Source organism: Nipponia nippon, unplaced genomic scaffold (genome assembly GCF_047370975.1).
Source record: "Nipponia nippon isolate SJK-2023a ecotype South Korea unplaced genomic scaffold, ASM4737097v1 scaffold_2, whole genome shotgun sequence".
NCBI lineage: Eukaryota > Metazoa > Chordata > Aves > Pelecaniformes > Threskiornithidae > Nipponia > Nipponia nippon.
The window spans coordinates 15,680,317-15,698,311 of record NW_028262336.1 but is presented as its reverse complement, the minus strand read 5'-3'; the positions used below and the strand labels follow the sequence as shown (position 1 = coordinate 15,698,311).

The following is a 17,995-nucleotide window of genomic DNA, read 5'->3' as shown; positions in this document are numbered from 1 at the left end:
CTTGGGTTGACCAACGGTTTGGTTGATTACGTGAAGTGACTGACGCCAGGTGGTGCTGCAAACCAGTGATCCAACTGGGAAAGGCCAATGAAAGCAGTTGCCAGTTGTGCTTGTGGGTCAGGAGTAGTATCGGAGGCTAGAGCATAAGACTTCTAACCTGTAATATGAGATGCCGGTTGTCTCTTTGCAAGGTGTTGTTTGTCATCAGTAGTGACTGTATGCACATTGCAAGCTACTAAACCAGATGATAAATATAAATTTAATAGGTACAACAAATTAAACTTGTCAAAACAGACCATAAGAGTTTGAAAAATATTTTAGACGAAATACGGAGAGCCCAACAGTCTTAACAAATTAAGGTGCAAGTTTTATTGTTGTCCATATAGAATGACTGTAACTGAACAGTAACTAGTTGTATGGAATACAGTAAATTTTTTCAAAATCATTAGTTGCAGAGAGTATGGACATTTGACTGCTATATTGCACAGTCAAAGTGGTGGTATTGGGGATGATTTTTATTCAGCAAATAATGTTCACAAGAGGGCATTATTGTCGTTTTGAATGACAGTAGTATGATACTGTTCTGGTTGTTCATACTGTTTTTAAACATAGTTAATGGAAGGAATCTCAAGACCCCTATGTTGACTCTTTTAACAACTCTGTCTCTTTTTGAAGTTATTTTTCTTAGCCTGTTTTGCACTGAGGTTTAACGTAACTAAATCTGAGCTCTCTTCAAAAAGTCTTCCAAAAGATAGGTTTATAAAACATTTTGGGAGGTGCTTTTTGTAAAGACTATAAATTCTATTACTGTGTCTTAAACTTGATATTTGAACATTAAATACATGTATTATTGTGTGGCATAGCAGACCTTTTTTTTGAGCCTTGGCATATGAAAGTTTAATAAATAGGGTTTTTTAAGCAAATGGCTGAGATACAGCTTCAGCATCAGACATAATGCAACTTTGTCACTGAGAGGTTTCTGGAGTGGGAAAATAATTTCAAAATAGTGTGACGTTACTGCCCAGCTGTATGTAACCACATCATCGTATTAAATATAGAACTTTGATCATTGGATTCTCTAAATAACAGAAGCTAACATCATCTGCCCCTGAGGTACTAATTCTAAATTTGAATGTGGTTTGAATTTATACTGCGCTTTAAACTTGGAGTTTGTGACAGTTCAAGATGTTACAAAAACATCCATTGAAACAGAGGAATGTGGAAATTTGTGTAGATTGTTATGAACTGTGAGATAATTGGACAATTGTTCTTAATTCTGGGGGAGAATAGAATAAGGAGAGAGAGAGAGAGAAGTTCTTGAAACATGTTTCTGGAGAATTTGTTGTTTATACAAGCCCTTTACAAGTTTATTTTTACTCAGACAAATGCTTTTTGCCCTTCATGTTAATTGCCTTTCAGAAAGAGAATGTACTTTTATGGATAACTCTTACCTTCGTATTTTCAATGCAGTAAAATGATCATATAGCTGTATATTTTTAAAGTTAAATAGAAAATTATTTTTTTAGTTAGTAAAAAATATGTACTTGTTGAACTTAAATATAGTAACAGTGACTCAGTTATTGGAGTCTGCACTTCTCAATTTTTCTATTTTAGTGCTTATAAAGTACTTAGTATGTTTTTAAACACCACGTATAAAATTGGCATGCGCAAGTGGAGGTATGTCCTGCACTATTACATGTATATTGTGAAATAGTATCAGTGTGAACAAAAATAAAATACACCTACTAGAAATAAGCACTTTCTGTGTTATACCACATTCAGCAACATTCTTGGAACAAAGTAAATGTTTTCAATGAAAGCTCTGCATCGAAATACAGCAGAAATGCTGGAAGGATTTAGTGGATTGAAGAACAATTGCTGGCTTTTATAACTACACTAATAAAATTAATTTGAGTGAATGTGTAGTGAAAAACACTCTTTTCACTGTGTTATGCTAACATAATAAGGAATAATGGTCATAGCTCAGAAGTTTATTGCTCCATTGTTATTAAAACTTTGGCTGTGTTCTGTCTGTTAAACTTCTTGTTTGTCAGCAGTAAGATTTGGCACAGCATACATTGTCTCAGTTAATGTACTGAGCATTGCAAGAAGAAATGCTGAATCCTGCAGAGATTACCTTTGTAATCTCACTTTAGGTAGAGAGATTTACAGATATCCATAGGTTACTTTTATTAACAGTTGGGGCGGGGGGAGGATAAATCAAGACATAAAAAGTGTTAAAGAATCACTCATTTGCTCAGGGTTGAAGTAGTGTATTACACTATTATTGATTTTTGTAGCTTTATAAACTTCTATGAAGTTACTGATAGTAGCAGTAATGTAGGAAAAGAAAAATGCTGCTAATTTCTACAACATTCTCTGGTTTGTATTTAAGGGATAGCGTGTCAAAACATGATGTTTCATGTGCATTCACTGACCTGTGGGATTCAGCCTTAACATTATGGTTGCTTGCCTTTTTATTTTCTCTTAAGGAGGCCTTCTTGAGTGAAGCCATGAATGTGAGACTCCATCTGAGTCTTCCCTAGTTTGAGCAGGGCTGAGGTCAGGAGAATGGTGCAATACAACGCTCTCTTAAACAGTGAAAAAAAAATGCAGTGAGGGGGTAGGTTAGTAACAGCCTTTAATGCATAGTTGCTTCAGGGGACTACTTTGAATGTAAAGGAGTGGCCCAATGGGAATAAAAGCCATCTAGTATATTCCTGTCATTCAGACTTCTGAGGGTTTTGTTTGTTATTGTCTTCTGTTCCCTGATAGCGAATAAACTGAGCTTCTGTTGAATTACTGGAGCAAATTGATTACTTATCTGAAAACTTGTTGCAGTAAGTGTATATTGCTTATTAAAAGATAATAGAAATAACTGTAAGCTTTGACCTATAAATATTTAATCTTATGTGACATTCCACAGTTTGTTTTAACTTCAATAGTTCAAGCCTTTTCTTGAAAATGAAGAAACATCAGCAGTTTTTCAGTTTTCCTCTCTATTTCAATAGAAAGCTTGACTTGAGTTGTAATTGCTTCAGTCTTTACTGCTGCTCAAAATGTTGAAGCTTTTATTTTCAAGTTAATGGTATTTCTGGAAGTATTAATACTCTTTTTTTTTTTTTTGAGCAGGTTATGACAGTACCAAATGATCCCTATACTTTCCTCTCTTGTGGTGAAGATGGCACTGTAAGATGGTTTGATACTCGAATCAAAACAAGTTGCACAAAGGAAGATTGTAAAGATGTAAGAGTGAAATCTTTTAATAAAGATGACCTAAATGTAGAGCTGTACATCATACAAACATAGGATATGAATTCTGGTAAGGCTTTTAGAAATAATAGATTTCAGGGTCGTTGGTGGAGATGACAACATGTTTCCCAAGAAACAAAGTTTGGGGAGCCTTTTTTCTTTCTTTTTATTTTTTTTTTTAATTTATTTTAATATCTCCTTTGGCATTTTTTAGTTTATGAACTTTGGTGTGAGGCTTCAGATATGGTAGGAAAGATTCTATGTTGAAACTGAATCTCTTGGTCTGGTTTACATTAGTTACTATAGAGTGCAGAGTTGGAGACAAAGAGCCTTGAAAATTGTCTGCAGCCTTGTATTCTTGAGCATCCTTTGTCCCTCTGTGAGAAAAGATTTGGTAATGAATTATACTAGATCAGATTAGTCACTGGTATTACTCCTTAGAAGGTAAGGTATTGGTGGTGTCCACTGTGTTTGGATTTCAGAAACAGTTTTAATATTGAATTGGAGAAAAACTGACACCAAAGTATGTATTACTGCTCTCGATTCATTTTATTCTGCTTTGTGCATTTTTACCAGTTCTAGGGGTTTCTTTCTTTCTTTTTCTCTATCCGATTATTTGCCCGTAGATGAAATCTATTCTGATCCTTTAAATTAATTTAGACTGTTTCTGCATATTTGGTACTCTTCTGACTCAACAGTTGTCTATGTTTCCATAGGAAAATCCAAGGTGCAAGCTAGTCTATAAATCTGTAGTTGTTATGCTTATCTGTTCTTAAATGTTTGTTCCTGTGGTTTGTTTTGGTTTGTTTGTTTTCTTTTTAGTTGATCTCCTGTTATATTTCTTTCTCTGATAGTTTTCCTCCTCTGCAGTGGCTTTTCTGTTTGACATATTTACAATCTATCTTCACAGGGCCAGATCTAGTTTTCTCAAAACCTCCTTGACTAATGGGCCTGTGTCCTGAAGTAAAAAATAGAATTGTACTTCAGATGTTCAGAGCTATTATTTAAATGCTATGTTTTTGTTTGTTCCAGGATATTTTAATAAACTGTCGGCGTGCTGCCACTTCTGTTGCTATCTGTCCACCAATCCCATACTATCTTGCTGTGGGTTGTTCTGATAGCTCAGTAAGAATATATGATCGGCGAATGCTTGGTACAAGAGCAACAGGTAGGAACCATACCTTACAGTAAGCTTTTCTAACCATTTGCAGTTCCAATTTCAGGTTCTTTTTTTCAAAATAGATGGTGAATGACTGAAGTGTAATACTGAACGAAGTGTAGCTTGCTTCTCTGAGAACTATGCTTTGTAATAATAGAGTGATTTCACTCTAATATTTGGTAATAAGGAAATATTCAAGTAAGTAAACTTAATCTCTTCATCTATCTTAGAATACATTGTATACCGAATGCAGAAAAAGACATTTTGTAGTGTCTCTTCTTTTGTCTTGAAACATGTGGTTCCAAGATTCCAAAAAGGTAGTGATGATTGCAGCCTGCAGTGGTCTACCTGAATTTTAATTAAGTTCTTATCTTCTTGTACTCTCCCACACTGGCACGTGTTGCTTCTTATGGGAGGAGATCTTATGAACTCTATAATATCATGCAATATGCTTACCTTTGCAGTAGCTGTTGCTATATCTAACATAATTTCACTGAAAAGCTACAAATTCGTCAGGTGAAAGCTAACATGCTTCAGATGCTTACCTAAGGATTTTATAAAAAAAACTTCAGCTGACAAGCAAGAGTGCATTATGTGGTTCTTGCAGACCTCTTTCGTATAATGTATGATCAGTGTTTGTTTGGACACACATGAATTATTATACATCGCTGTGCATACACATTCATGGAAGTAATTAGCGTCACAAAATCTGTCATTTCTTGCAGCATTTTCCTGTTGATGATTGTGATGGAGGAGAAAGGAAACAGTAAAGATCACTCAATAAACATAAAAATACCCCTCTCATCAGGCTAATGTCCTTATAAGATCTCTTCCTTCCATCACAGTAGTCAGCAAAATTCTGTGAGAACTGCCTGAGGACCAGATTCTGGGGGGGTTGATTAAAAGGTACTATGTACCTGCTCTTGTATTGTAACAATACAGGAATGAGGTGAATTCAGGTATGCCGGCCTATAGAGTAAAGGAGAGAAGAGAGAGAATTTTGAAGATGGTAATTTTTCTGGATATATTGGTATAGTGTTCTGTTGTTTGTTTTGGGGTGGGGTTGTGTATTTTGTTTTTGTTGTTGTTGTTTTGTTTGTTTTTGTTTTTAAGGGGTGAAGTATTCTATGACTAGTGATGAAACTATGGATTTTCATTTAGAACTTTGTTTCAGTCCTTATGTAGTGTGAGATGATAAACTCTGAACTTGTCCGTGGTCAAGGACAGACTGTTGCACATACTAAGGCACAACTGAGGCCATGCGGGAAACAGTTATATGGCTAATAATGAGGCTTTGGAACAGTCTGTTTTTCTCAGTGTTAGATCTTCTTATAGGTAACTTTTATCTGCTCACAAACTTGTAATTCTAGAATTTAAGATTGTTGTAGGGTGTGGAATGGAGGTGAGTTATCAGGGAAGCATAAGTCCAACGTATTATATAGTTCTGCAATTTCAGATTGACAGTATTCTTATGTCTCAAACTAGTATATTTTTTAAACATTTTGGGTAGAAAAGAGATGCGTGTCCTAAATTTTCAAACTTCATATAATGAATTCCTTTCTAATTTGTGTGTAGGTACAGATCTGCATTATTATTGTGTAAATGTTCTTAGGTTCCAAAATTTCCATTTGTACTACATTTGACAGATAGCATCCACACACTATCATATGATGGGTATGTGATACATATTTGTGTGGGTGTGTTTTCATCTTTTTTAATAATGTACATAGTGTTTGTAAACAAAAATGTAAAATACTAGTAAGATCTGATATGTCATTACTCAGATCCAATTTAATGCAGAAGCTACAGGATACTTAGCTTTGATCATCTTTTGGTGGATGTTAAATAAGGAGTATATTGAAGCTGTTGAAAATTTGCAGTAGTAAATGTGTCCTTTCTTCCCCCATGCCCCCTGCCTTTTTTTTTTTTTTTTTAATGTAGGGAATTATGCTGGTAGGGGCACTGTTGGAATGGTGGCACGTTTTGTTCCTCCTCATCTGAATAACAAATCCTGCAGAGTAACATCTCTATGTTATAGTGAAGATGGTCAAGAGATCCTTGTTAGCTACTCTTCGGATTACATATACTTGTTTGATCCCAAGGATGACACAGCACGAGAACTTAAAGTTCCTTCTGCTGAGGAGAGACGAGAAGAGGCAAGTGATTAAGATGACCTGTTTTCATGTTTTATATTTTTATTTCTTGTGGCACACTTATATCAGTTGTATTTCCCTTTAAATTAATCTTAAATTAATGTTGCTGTTCATAGATCGAGATGTGACAAGTAGATTGTATTACAAAATTTGCATCTTTACAATATATTTATTTATGTATATATTTACAATATTTTGTCACTCTGGTTTTCTTTCTTGTCTGGTTTCCCTCTCCTAAAGATGAGAAGGCATCTATGTGAACCTCAGGTTACAAGCCCAGCAAGGGTGGCAGGTCACTCTTGTAATTGAGGTGTATTCTCTGTTATTTTCCATGCCACCAAAAGCATATTCCTTGAAATCAAGTATGAATACTCCTTGTTAAAAGTTATCATTTAATGACAGAGATGAGGGGATACAAAATGTTTAGACTGAGGAGGTGAGCCACTGCTACTGAGCAGTACTAAAAGTTTCAGCAGTGTAACTAAACCACAAGCAGTTGTTTATTCTCAGCACAGCTACAGTGATGCTGACCCTTCCAGTCTAAATTTTCTGATCCGTATAAATCAAATCTCTTTAATTACAGTGAAGTTATAAATGTTTCTCCCCCTCCCCCTGCACTCCCCCAGCCATACACTACTTTTTTTTTTCTGGCATTATGCTCACCCTTTCACAAGCTCCTTTGTATCCTGGGTTCATTACCTTTAGTCTGAGACAGGGGCCTCAAGGGAGTTTACAAGGAGTTGTCAGCATCCTGCTGTCTTCACCTGGAGGATGAGTGTGATGATAATGATGGTGATTTCTTCCTCCTGTTTGCTGGGAGAAGCATGATGTTGATATTTTCTTCCTTCTTTTTCTTAGAATCTGTTTGGAGGCCATTTTTATATGTTTTTCAACACATTTGACACGATGCATTTTCTTTATTAGCTGGCCAATATGGCATGGTTTTGCTTTTAAATGCTTGTTCTTTGTCCTTGTTGTTATCCCTAAAACAACTGTTGCTTGGGTCCAGCCTTTACAGTGCAGTTAACAGCCACGGGCGAGCTGCTGAGAAGGTGTCCCTGGTATCCTCCTGTGTCCACACCTGCAGGATATCTGCTGTCAGCCCATGCCTGTACTACTTCATGCTGCATCAGTATCTTGTGGTCATAGGTAGTTCCTTCTTGGACAGTTTCGCTAGCTGGCGTTCCTGTATATGTCAAAACTGTTAACAAGAGCTTGTACGCCACACATCTATGCAAATCTAAGCAAAACTAAAGCGAATTAGGTGATAATCAATTGCTGTTGCAGCTAAATAAGCTAAAAGAATGCTCTAAGCAACTGAAGTCCAGACAAGCCCTGACAAGTGAGGCTTGTGTTGTTAGCTTCATATTAAGCCTGTGGCCTGTTACTTAGCAATGGCCATGTTGTATTTACTGGGCCGCAGGCTGCTATCACTAGTACAGCTACCGTTGAGCAGAAGGGGGTGTAGATTGGTAGGACTGAGGAAGAAGGTCCAGCTGAGTTACAGTTACCTCGCTGAGGCAGGAGAAAGCAAAGAGGGACCCAGAAAAATTATGTGACGCACGAATGGTTTTGCACTTCTCCCTTTCTTCTCTGTAATGTTAATCTGATGTGAAGTAATTTGGTGGAGAATTAATTGGATGCCCAGTTACTATAGAGAAGATTGTGACCACCTGTTAATAACAGATCCTATGTATTCCTTTCTTTTGTAGGCACAGAATACGTCCTCTAATCTCTTCTTGCTGGATGATTTTCTTTAAATGCTATTTTTATTTCAGCCTGGCTTTAAGTTTTATAGAGTAGAAGGAATATAAAGCTTTCTTCCTGAATCTGCTGGCTCCTGAAAGTTAACACTTTAATATGCTTTCACCACAGGGGTTTTGCATTTAATTTAAAACTGTCAGCACAACTATTCACTTTTTTTTTTAAGCCAGAAACATCCAGCCAATACACTTAATTTCAAACTCTGAACTGCCTTTCTGAATGTTCAAAGCACTAGCTGCTTCTCTTCAAGTTGCTGAAAGTAACGCTACCTATATAGTACTTGTTTTATACTTCCTGCTGCAAAAAAAAAACTGTTACAAAAAATATTTTTTAAAAACACAGGTTAAAAAATAAACTAAAGTTTATTTTCATAAAATTTCTTTGTTTTGTTAATGTCTGATTTTTTTTTTTTCCTTTTGCTTAATTGCAAATCCACATTTCATTAAACTGAAGCTCCCGTATAGTTTTTAACATGAAGACGTGAATATTTTTGCAGAATTCAGGCTGAATTCTGGAAAAACTTTATTATTATTGTTCAGTATGGAAAGCCTCAATTAACATAGTAAAGTTAGTATTGCAAAAGATAAAAGCTGCATTAGTTCCGAGAGTCATTGATTTAGACTGTGGAACTTCTGTGTAGATAAAACTCTTGCATTCTATTGATACAGTGTTGTGCTTGTTCATAGTTGATCTGAACATACGGCTGACATTCTGGTTTTTTGTGACAGATACAAATTTATGTACCTTAAGAAAATAGAGATGTTGCATTTATATTTAGACTTAGAGTTCTGTACCGTCTAACATAAATAGCTTTGTAATGCCTTTCTCTCCTTCCCCCCCCTCCCCCCAGTTACGGCAACCTCCTGTTAAACGTTTGCGGCTAAGAGGGGATTGGTCGGATACTGGACCAAGAGCAAGGCCTGAGAGTGAACGAGAAAGAGATGGTAAAGTGTTTGCAGTTGGAGGGGGTTGTTGTCTCTGTGTTTGTTTGTCTGTTTTGTTTTGTTTGTTGTTTTGTTGAGGGTTTTTTGTTGGTTTGGTTTGGGTTTTATTTTCCAATTTTTCTTAAGTATTCCTGAAATATGTAAGTGCTTCAGATTAAATTGTCCATGTCCATCAGCCAGGTCTTAAGATGTTTTTCTCTAGAATTTAGCACAGAACTACTATTCTACAGTGATTTTTAAAAATGTCTAAATTGAAAATATTCTTACCAGAAAAATCATGTTGCTTCAGTTAGGCTGATGTAAATCAAGGGGAGCTTACTTCATTGTCATTGGTCAGGTAGTAACACAAATATGTTTTTCCCTTTTTGTAGTCAAGCCTCATATGCAATCAAAGTTACAAATTAAATGCTCTGTAATGGTTACGTTAGGGGACTGGAATTCAAAGCAATAGGATTCTAATATTGTATCTTTCACTTTTTAAATAAAACACATGTAGTGACTAAATTTTTATGCTTGTATTTTCATGTTTGTAATATATTATGCAATTACCTGAGGTTTCAGTAGGTAGAGCATTTCCAAAGCTATGCTTTAGTGTCAGAAAATGGGATACCAAAGCAGGGTACAGGATGCTTTGTCACTCATCTTACTCTTTATCTAATGATGTGTTTCTGTTTAAATGTGACAGGTTGTGGGGGTACAAGTATTTGTTCTAGTTCCCTTAAATCTGTCTCCCTTTTCTGCCTACCATTTCCTTTTCCAGATTTTCTGTGTTGGTTTTCTCGTCTTCCTGATTCCCCAGATTAGAACAGAAGTGTCTAGCTGTATCAGACTTAATGGTCACACAAGCAATAGGAGATGCTGTTCAGGGAGAGAACATGAGCCTGTCCTCTTACCTTAGTCTGTTGTCTTTGTTGCTCCCCCAGTATTCAGAATTACTGGATTAGAAACATCAGAGGGTACGTTTCCCATCTGTTCCTTGAGAATCTACCTATGGTTCTATTGCCTGTGAATTTCTGTAATCCTTTTTTTGAACCTGTTGATAATATTTCCTATGGCAAAAAATTCCAGAAGTTCAGTGCCCTGGGTAAAGGAATACTTTCCTTTCTTTTAAGCTGCTCTCTTAGTTTCATCATGTGCCTTCTTATTCTAATATTGCAGGATTTGGTTATTTGCAGTTTTACATTCTGCTTACTTGGTGCTTTTATTCCACAGACCTTATTTGTATACCTCCTCATTTTAGGGACACTTTTGCTATAATTTTCGTTGCAGGTTTTTCCCATCAAAATTAGTTGTGGCTTTGCCTTTGCGCAAAGTTACATTTTATCTAAATTCTTTTTCAGCTAAGTATCTTCAGTGTCCTTCTAGCTGTCATTTGCCCATAATATCAAGTAAATCTGCTTGGGAGAAAATAAAGCCTGAGAAAAGGACTCTTCCAGTATAGACACTGGCTAGATTTTTATTTTCTCAAAACAAAGCTTCAGTATCTTTACTGTTCATTATTTGATACAACTGTATAGTGACTGAGAGAGAATAGCTGTATTGCATTAGTTAGGCATGTGGTGACCTGTGACTTATTTTTCTGTTAACTGTTCATTGTCCTCTCTTCCCATCATTAACCACCTTTTGTCTGTTTTCTTCAGCTGTTGCATTCCATTTTTTGTGTTTTAAGCTTCTGAGGTCAGAGCTCCCCTGCCTGGGGTACAGGAAGGGAATGATGGATCCCAGGAGAGGGTCAGAGACCTGCAGTGTGGAAATGAGGATAGACAAGAGCATTGGGGTCAGATCGAGGCTCATTGTTTTTGGCAGGGGGTGGGCTGGTGCGTTCCCCTTCCCTTCTTCATTCCCAACAATGTCTTTTAAACTCAAGCAAATAAACCAAGGCCTAGTGATGATATATTCAAGCTATATCCTAGCAGTGAAGACTATATGCAGTCCTGAAAGATAATCAGCTGCTCCAGATATTTGATTAGTCTTTCAGCTTTTATAACATCCGTGTGGGCAGCGGCACTGGTCTTTTGAGAGGCATATTCTCAGTGTATGTGTTCTTCCCAAGTATGCTCCAGAATCTTTCAGTGTTACCTTTCATGTGCAGGGTATTAAAATATTTTTCACGTATGTATTTTGATAAGTAATTGTACTTCACAGGGATTCTATGTCTCAAGGTCTTTAAATTAGAAAGCTTTTCCAAAAGTTGCTTAAACACTGCATACTTCCAAAGTGGCTAAGGGACCATCGGAAGCTCTTACTTCAGTATGAGTGGAATGGTCTTCTATTGGAAGATGCCAATATGTTTAAAAAAAGAACCCCAAAAACCGTAAAAAAACAAACAAACACCCCCCCACGTTTCACAGAATACAAAAAACACTTAAAGATTCAAATATTCTATTTCAGCCCTTTGCAAATGGAATTTTTCATATCTTCTCTCTTGAAACAAACTGTTTCATATGTAATAAAACCAGAAATAAAATGAGAAGAAAATGTTTTGAGTTATGTTGAAAGAAAGTATGTTGAAGACTTTGCTGCTTGAGAGTCTTTGCAATCCTGACACTTGATCAAAATGTGAAAATGAAAAACCCTAAAACAACTCTGCTGTAGTATTACATTGTGGTTATGAGGAAAATCTAAGTCATGAAGAAGCCTTCTGGAAATGTTAAAAATGTCATGTACTAATTTTATGCTAGTCTTTTTACTCTTTCATTGTTTAATGATAAAATTGGTTATTTCATAATTAGCAGGAAAAAAAAAATCTAGGCTTTCTTAACTTATTTATCCAGCATTTAAAACCCAATGACATAAAATTCACAATGTCATGTGTCCAAAAGCTCCAGGTAATGGTAAAACAGAAAAGGAGGAAGGACTGTTGGTTTTTATGTGGTGCCGTGTTCAGCTGGCAATTCTTGCTGGACTGTTGTGCTGAAAAAAGAAGGTGGTTCAGGGGATTACTAGTTATGTAGCTTACAGTGCCGGTGGTTTTTTTATGGAAGAAGAAATGGAGGGGGGAAATGAATGCTTTTGTAAACTTGTAGATAAAACTTCAGCATTACTTGTTTTACAGGGGAGCAAAGTCCTAATGTCTCTCTAATGCAGAGGATGTCGGACATGCTGTCAAGATGGTTTGAAGAAGCTAGTGAAGTTGCACAAAGCAATCGAGGACGAGGAAGATCACGGTCCAGAGGTGATTTCCTTCTTTACAAGAATAATAAGTACAACAGAAAGTATGTTTATACTGGATGTACAGGCCTTGAATATCAGCCTGAGGTGTAAACTAAAACATTTTTAATGCACTCTGAAGAACTGAGCACACTTGTATGCCATATGAGTGGTAATGCAAAGGGATCTTTAGAGACAGAATAAGTTTATCTTTGGGCTCTTGTTTTTCTTGCTTTCTTTTTTTTTTTATTTTTAATCAAAGGTGGGACTAATCGGACAGATGCTCCTGCTACTAATAACGTGCCACCTAGTACAGAACCAGAAACTGCAATGGAAGTAGATGGTTCTGAACAACTTCCATCATCTTCCTCTTCTACAATGTCAGCCCAAGCTCCTTCAACATCATCTTCAACAGAAAGTCCCCCTTCAACTTCATTATTGTCCTCTCCTGATAATGAACAAAGGCCTTCTTTAGGGGCCTCAGCTCAACCTGTGCTCCATCCGTCTGGTGAGAAGAAATCCATCTTGTCATTGTTTATGAAAAATGCTTTCAATAAGAAACAATTTTATTTTAGGATATTTTGGGTAATTGATCTCAATCTGTTTTCTTTCTTGCACATCCTTAATGAGTCTAGGTATTTTATAGTTACCAAGTGACTGCAGCTGTGGTTTGAAGAAAGAGTAAAACTATCAACTGTATACCCTTGTGTGAAGAAGGAATCTCAAAGGGGATAACCACTATTGTCTTTTGAAGCATCAATAAAAAATTATTGCATGTTTTTTCTAAACTTATTGTTCTCTTCATGGAGTATAAGTAACGTCATGCCTTCTTCAACTGTGGTTTGGCTGCAGCAGCTTCAGTGCAATGAATAGCAGAACCTATGCCTGTTATAATCAGAGGAAGTAGAGAATGTCTGCTTCAGTAGGAATCTACATCCTCTACATTTCAGAGTCAGCAATGTTATTCTTTTGCTTCTCAAAAGTATCTGGATAGACAGGGCTCACCTTGCATGATATTCAATTATTGGTTAATGAATTATCCTACGTATTCATTTTTAAGTTTGTATATTTTGAAGAAACTCATCTGTATTTAATACAGACTTGTATTCTTGTTGTGGGGAAAAAGAAGAAAGTATATTCCACTGTCAATGTCAGAAACTTATTTGGGTAGTAAAAGAGCACCTTACGCTTTGACTTGCCTTTTTCCATCTCTATGCAGGAGAAGATGCCAAAGCCTTTCGAGTTAAATATTTGCACAAGAGTTTATTTTTACTTTTTAAAAGTGAGTTTCTAGGCCTCACAGTTGTGGTGGAAAGGCTAACGTGATCTGAAACATTTACAGTTTCAGACTTGATTATTTTAAAATCCCGTGTTTTTTGTATAAATTCACCTTTTGTCTTGTACCAATTCTGTTGTAAAAAACCAAGGTCTTTGTCATTGGAAAAGATAACTGATAGCATCTTCAGGCTTTAAAGTGAATGTTCTGGAGTAAAGGAGAGATGGGGATTTCCCAGGGAAAAGCGTGCCATTCAGTGTACTGTGGCTGCTGCAGCCAAAATCTTTGGGACAGGTGAGAAATGATTAGGTATCTGGTATCCGAAAGACAGGGAAACTAAAGACATAAGTTGAAATTCATTAAATGTATCATTCTCGCCCTTTCAAAGCTTGCAACTAGTCTGATACTTATTTAGAGGCAATAAACAGTGAGCAGAATACAGACAGTCCAGATACTATTTCTAGAATAAGTGAATGCTAGAAAATTTGTTGAGTAGCAGGGGCTTTTAGTCACCTGTGGTTTTTATTAGTATTGGTGTCAGCTTGCTGCAATCTCAAGTTTTTCACAATACACACACAAAAAATTAAGGGGTCTATTCTAATTCAGTGTAACCCAATTTAGCTGCCGCTACCTTTGGTACAGAGGGATAGCCACCAAAGAACACATGTACCGTTGCCAAGGGTTCACTTTGGGTTTTTTTTAAAGTATATGGTATATTCTGGAGCTTACACTGGCCAGGAGAGGATGTCCCATATTAAAAATAATTGCTTCAAGCTATGTCATTGAAACTTTGTGGGTTACATGATGATAATGCACTAGAGAGCATTTCTGGAATTATGATTCATTTTCTGCCCCGCATTTTAAAGAATGCATGCTGACTAGAAAAAGGTGTTTTCCTCTTTTTCTCTGAATCTGTCTGAATTTCTAAGTAAAAGTTTATTCTGCTAGCATGAAGCTGAAGTTGTTATTTCTTAATCCAGCTCTTCTCTAAGAGCATTTCCTCTTTCCCAGTGTTACTTTGGATTTAAGACTGTCCATATATTCAGTTTTGAAAGGGGTAGTGGTGGTTGTTTCGTTGACAGACAGTGGATTTTTCTAGTTTACTGTGTAATGTTTGATAGGTTCTTTGACTACATCTGAACAAGGTGTCAGATTGGCTGCTGATTCTTTAAAAAAAAAAAAAAAAAAAAAAAGTCTAACTCCCCCCTAACTCCAAACCCACAGAAACAAACAAACAAAACTTTATCTGGTATTCTTTATTGCTGTATGCAGATTTTAGTATTAGGACCAGGTGTCATTAAATTGTCTACAGGACTCCTGCAGGAGTAAAATTAATAGTACTATACGTTTGCACAGCTAGTAAGCATCTTGTCTAGTTTGCACTGCTTTTAAAACACCTAAGTTACTGTAAAACAAGTCTTTGGGTGACGTGGGCCAGTTCAGGGAGAGGGGAAGCTCCCGGGCAGAGGGAGCAGGGCAGGGCAGAGCAGTAGCAGTGGGTTTATGAATGGGCAGGCTTGAATGTGAATTTCCATTTTGCAATGTTTGTGTGCTTTTGTAACCCATGATGGTGCTCAGTTATGAGATGTAATTTACTCATGGTCTCTAGTCTATAAATGTGAAAACACTGCACTCTGTATCAAGAACAGGATTCCCTGAGCTTGTTTAGCTTCATTTAGAGGTGAATAAAACCTGCTGCTTTTTGGGGTGACAGGATAGGGAAAGTGATAATAGGAATAGTAGTTTAAATACAGTGGGGTTGAGTTGGAAGACCAGATAGAGGTGTGTTGTAAAAGATGGATGACCGGGGAAGCATTTTGGAAAACGGAAGAAGGAAAGCGAGAGGCTTTCAGCCATCATTTTGCATAAAGTGGTGGTAGATACAAGTTTGAATATTGTAGCAAAGAGTTAGCAGATGAAGAACATGTTTTCGGCTAATGACTTATTTAGAATTGGAGCATGAATTCATACTACAGAATGGAACAGGCTTATAAACAGCTTTCCATAAATCATTTCTACAGATTTCTGTACTGAACACAGGCACTGGTGGTAATCCTGTCTTTGAAATAGCAATACCTTTGCATATGTATTATAATTCAAATATATTGTTGGTATCGTGTTCTAGAAAACATGCCATGTGGTGAGCATTTGAGCTTCTACATCTGAATTACTTCATCTCTTAATGTTTTAAAAAAGTACATGTTCAAAATAGAGTCAGTACAAAAATGGTTCAGTGCTGGAGCTTGTTGGGATGTCTCTTTGTCAGAGTGTATCTTGTAGAAGAATACAGTTGGAACATTTGAGTTAGTTGCAAATAATCAACAAGTTCAGTGCAAATCTCAGTAGCCTGTTCTTGTTAGTACTTTGAATATATTTTTTTTTTTTAATAATGAGACAGAACAATTGCTGGAGACTTTCATGCTTGTCACTAAAGAAAAAAATAACAAATTCATTTTCTCGCCCTGCTTGGCCCAGTCAGTAGAAACCATTAATTAATTTTTTACATTAGTTTTAAGATGCTGTAGTTTTAAACCACAAATAAGCATCAAATACAACAAACGGTAAAATATAATAATGCTATTTTTCCCTATAAATGATATTCCAGATACACATTGGTACCATTGGGAGGAGGGGTAGGGGGGCAATTGATTAATTAGAACAAAGCTTGATCTTAATATGTGTTCTGATATAAGGTACCTTTGCTTTTTAAATTTTGAATGGGAAAGTGGCAATAGCTTTTTTTTTTTTTTTTTAAATTTCCATTTCTATTTCCTCACTCCGTTTGCTGGCAAAATAAACATTTGCTTAGAGATTCTGAAATGTGTTAAAAGGTGTTGTCATTGAACATATTCAGGATAGTAGTTATCTCCTTACATTTTGAATTGTAGTTCTTGTTACATCTTAAATTGTAACTGTCTCTGGACTGAGTGGAACTGAATCAGCAGCAACTACTGAAAACTGCAATTTTAGACATCATTGAAATTTCGTTAAAACCATTTTCTAGACTGTTTGGAGTTCTAATTCCCATAAATGTTCATGGCACAGGAAAAGTATCCGTAGCAAATATCTTTGATGCCACATTCCTTTTAGGAAGTATATCTTTTTCCTTTGTGTTATACCTCATCAACCGTAAACTGGCAGGATGTATTTTCCAGAAATGGTATTAGACTGAGGACATTAGAGCTCATGACTATTCAATATTAACTGGTGCCTGCCACTAATTTTTTGAATGATTGGATTCTGTCTTTGGGTTTGTTTCTTTTTATGAAAGACAATTTAAAATTTGCTTGCTTCACTGAGTGAATAAGGGTTACAGAATGTTTGTAAAGCTTTTGCTTGGATGAAAGGTTATGTGCCAATGTAATGCTCTCTAGTATTTTAACATTTCATAGTACTGATTTGTTTTTTCTTTGCAGATTTCCTCATTATCTGCAAAATACTCCAGAGTGCCCTTGATATAAATACTTTCAGGATAGGTCTAGGCTAGCAGTTTATAGCAGAACTAGCTAGAGCATTTGATGTGAATATTTGAGTCTGAATTAGCTTCTCTACCCTACTGTATTATAGCTGAGAGTAGTTCAGCGTGGTTCAGGTCAATGTTTTGCTTCAGCTATTGCTAATAAAGACACAATCTGTGTTGTACAGAGAAGTGCTTGCTATATAGCACTTGTGTAAGTGGAGGAAATGTGCAAAGAGCATGGAAAGAATAAAAAATTACTTGGATACCTAGTTTTATAGCAGTTTGCAAAAAATACCGTTAATCAGACAGTGGACTGGTACATGTCAAAACAGTATAACTGACAAATGAATAAAGACCAAATGATGAGAACAGTGAAGTCTCTGAAGATGGAACTGAAGAATAGTCTGTTAAGAGAATGATACTAAGAATTGATTATGATCCAATAAATTACCTTCTCTGTAGGACCACTTAACAGTGTTTTCAGACTTTGAATCCTCACCCACTGGGAATACGTGACATTAAAAAATGAGTTCATAGTAAAGTGTATTTTTTTTGTTGGATGCTGTTCTGCCACCTATTTCCATAGTCCCAGTTTACTTCTTTTCACAGGTTTGTTTTGATCAAAGTTGTACTAATTTTTTTTTTTTTTCAACATCAGGAAGCTATCACATTCATTTTGAAAACTTACCATTATGAAACCACAGTTGCATAATTTTACACCATGAATATTCTCATTTGTTATGTGTGTTAGGAACATGAAAATGAATACTTCTATTGTTTGCTTTGTTTTGAATCAGTCAGGATCTATCTATTTTTGTTAAATAATTCTTTGTTAAA

At 36.1% G+C, this 17,995-nt stretch overlaps 1 protein-coding gene across 7 annotated transcripts in view; it reads left to right on the top strand.

Annotated features, from left to right (window-relative positions):
* DCAF6 (DDB1 and CUL4 associated factor 6) overlaps positions 1 to 17,995 on the top strand; it is a 91,001-nt gene that overhangs the window by 30,318 nt on the left and 42,688 nt on the right. For all 7 annotated transcript variants that reach the window (XM_087756872.1, XM_087756877.1, XM_087756874.1 and 4 more), the window contains 6 exons: positions 3,133 to 3,246; positions 4,285 to 4,420; positions 6,353 to 6,567; positions 9,179 to 9,272; positions 12,328 to 12,447; positions 12,685 to 12,930. In XM_087756872.1, the coding sequence (XP_087612998.1) occupies positions 3,133 to 3,246; positions 4,285 to 4,420; positions 6,353 to 6,567; positions 9,179 to 9,272; positions 12,328 to 12,447; positions 12,685 to 12,930 (925 nt within the window). The remainder of the gene's footprint in view (positions 1 to 3,132; positions 3,247 to 4,284; positions 4,421 to 6,352; positions 6,568 to 9,178; positions 9,273 to 12,327; positions 12,448 to 12,684; positions 12,931 to 17,995) is intronic.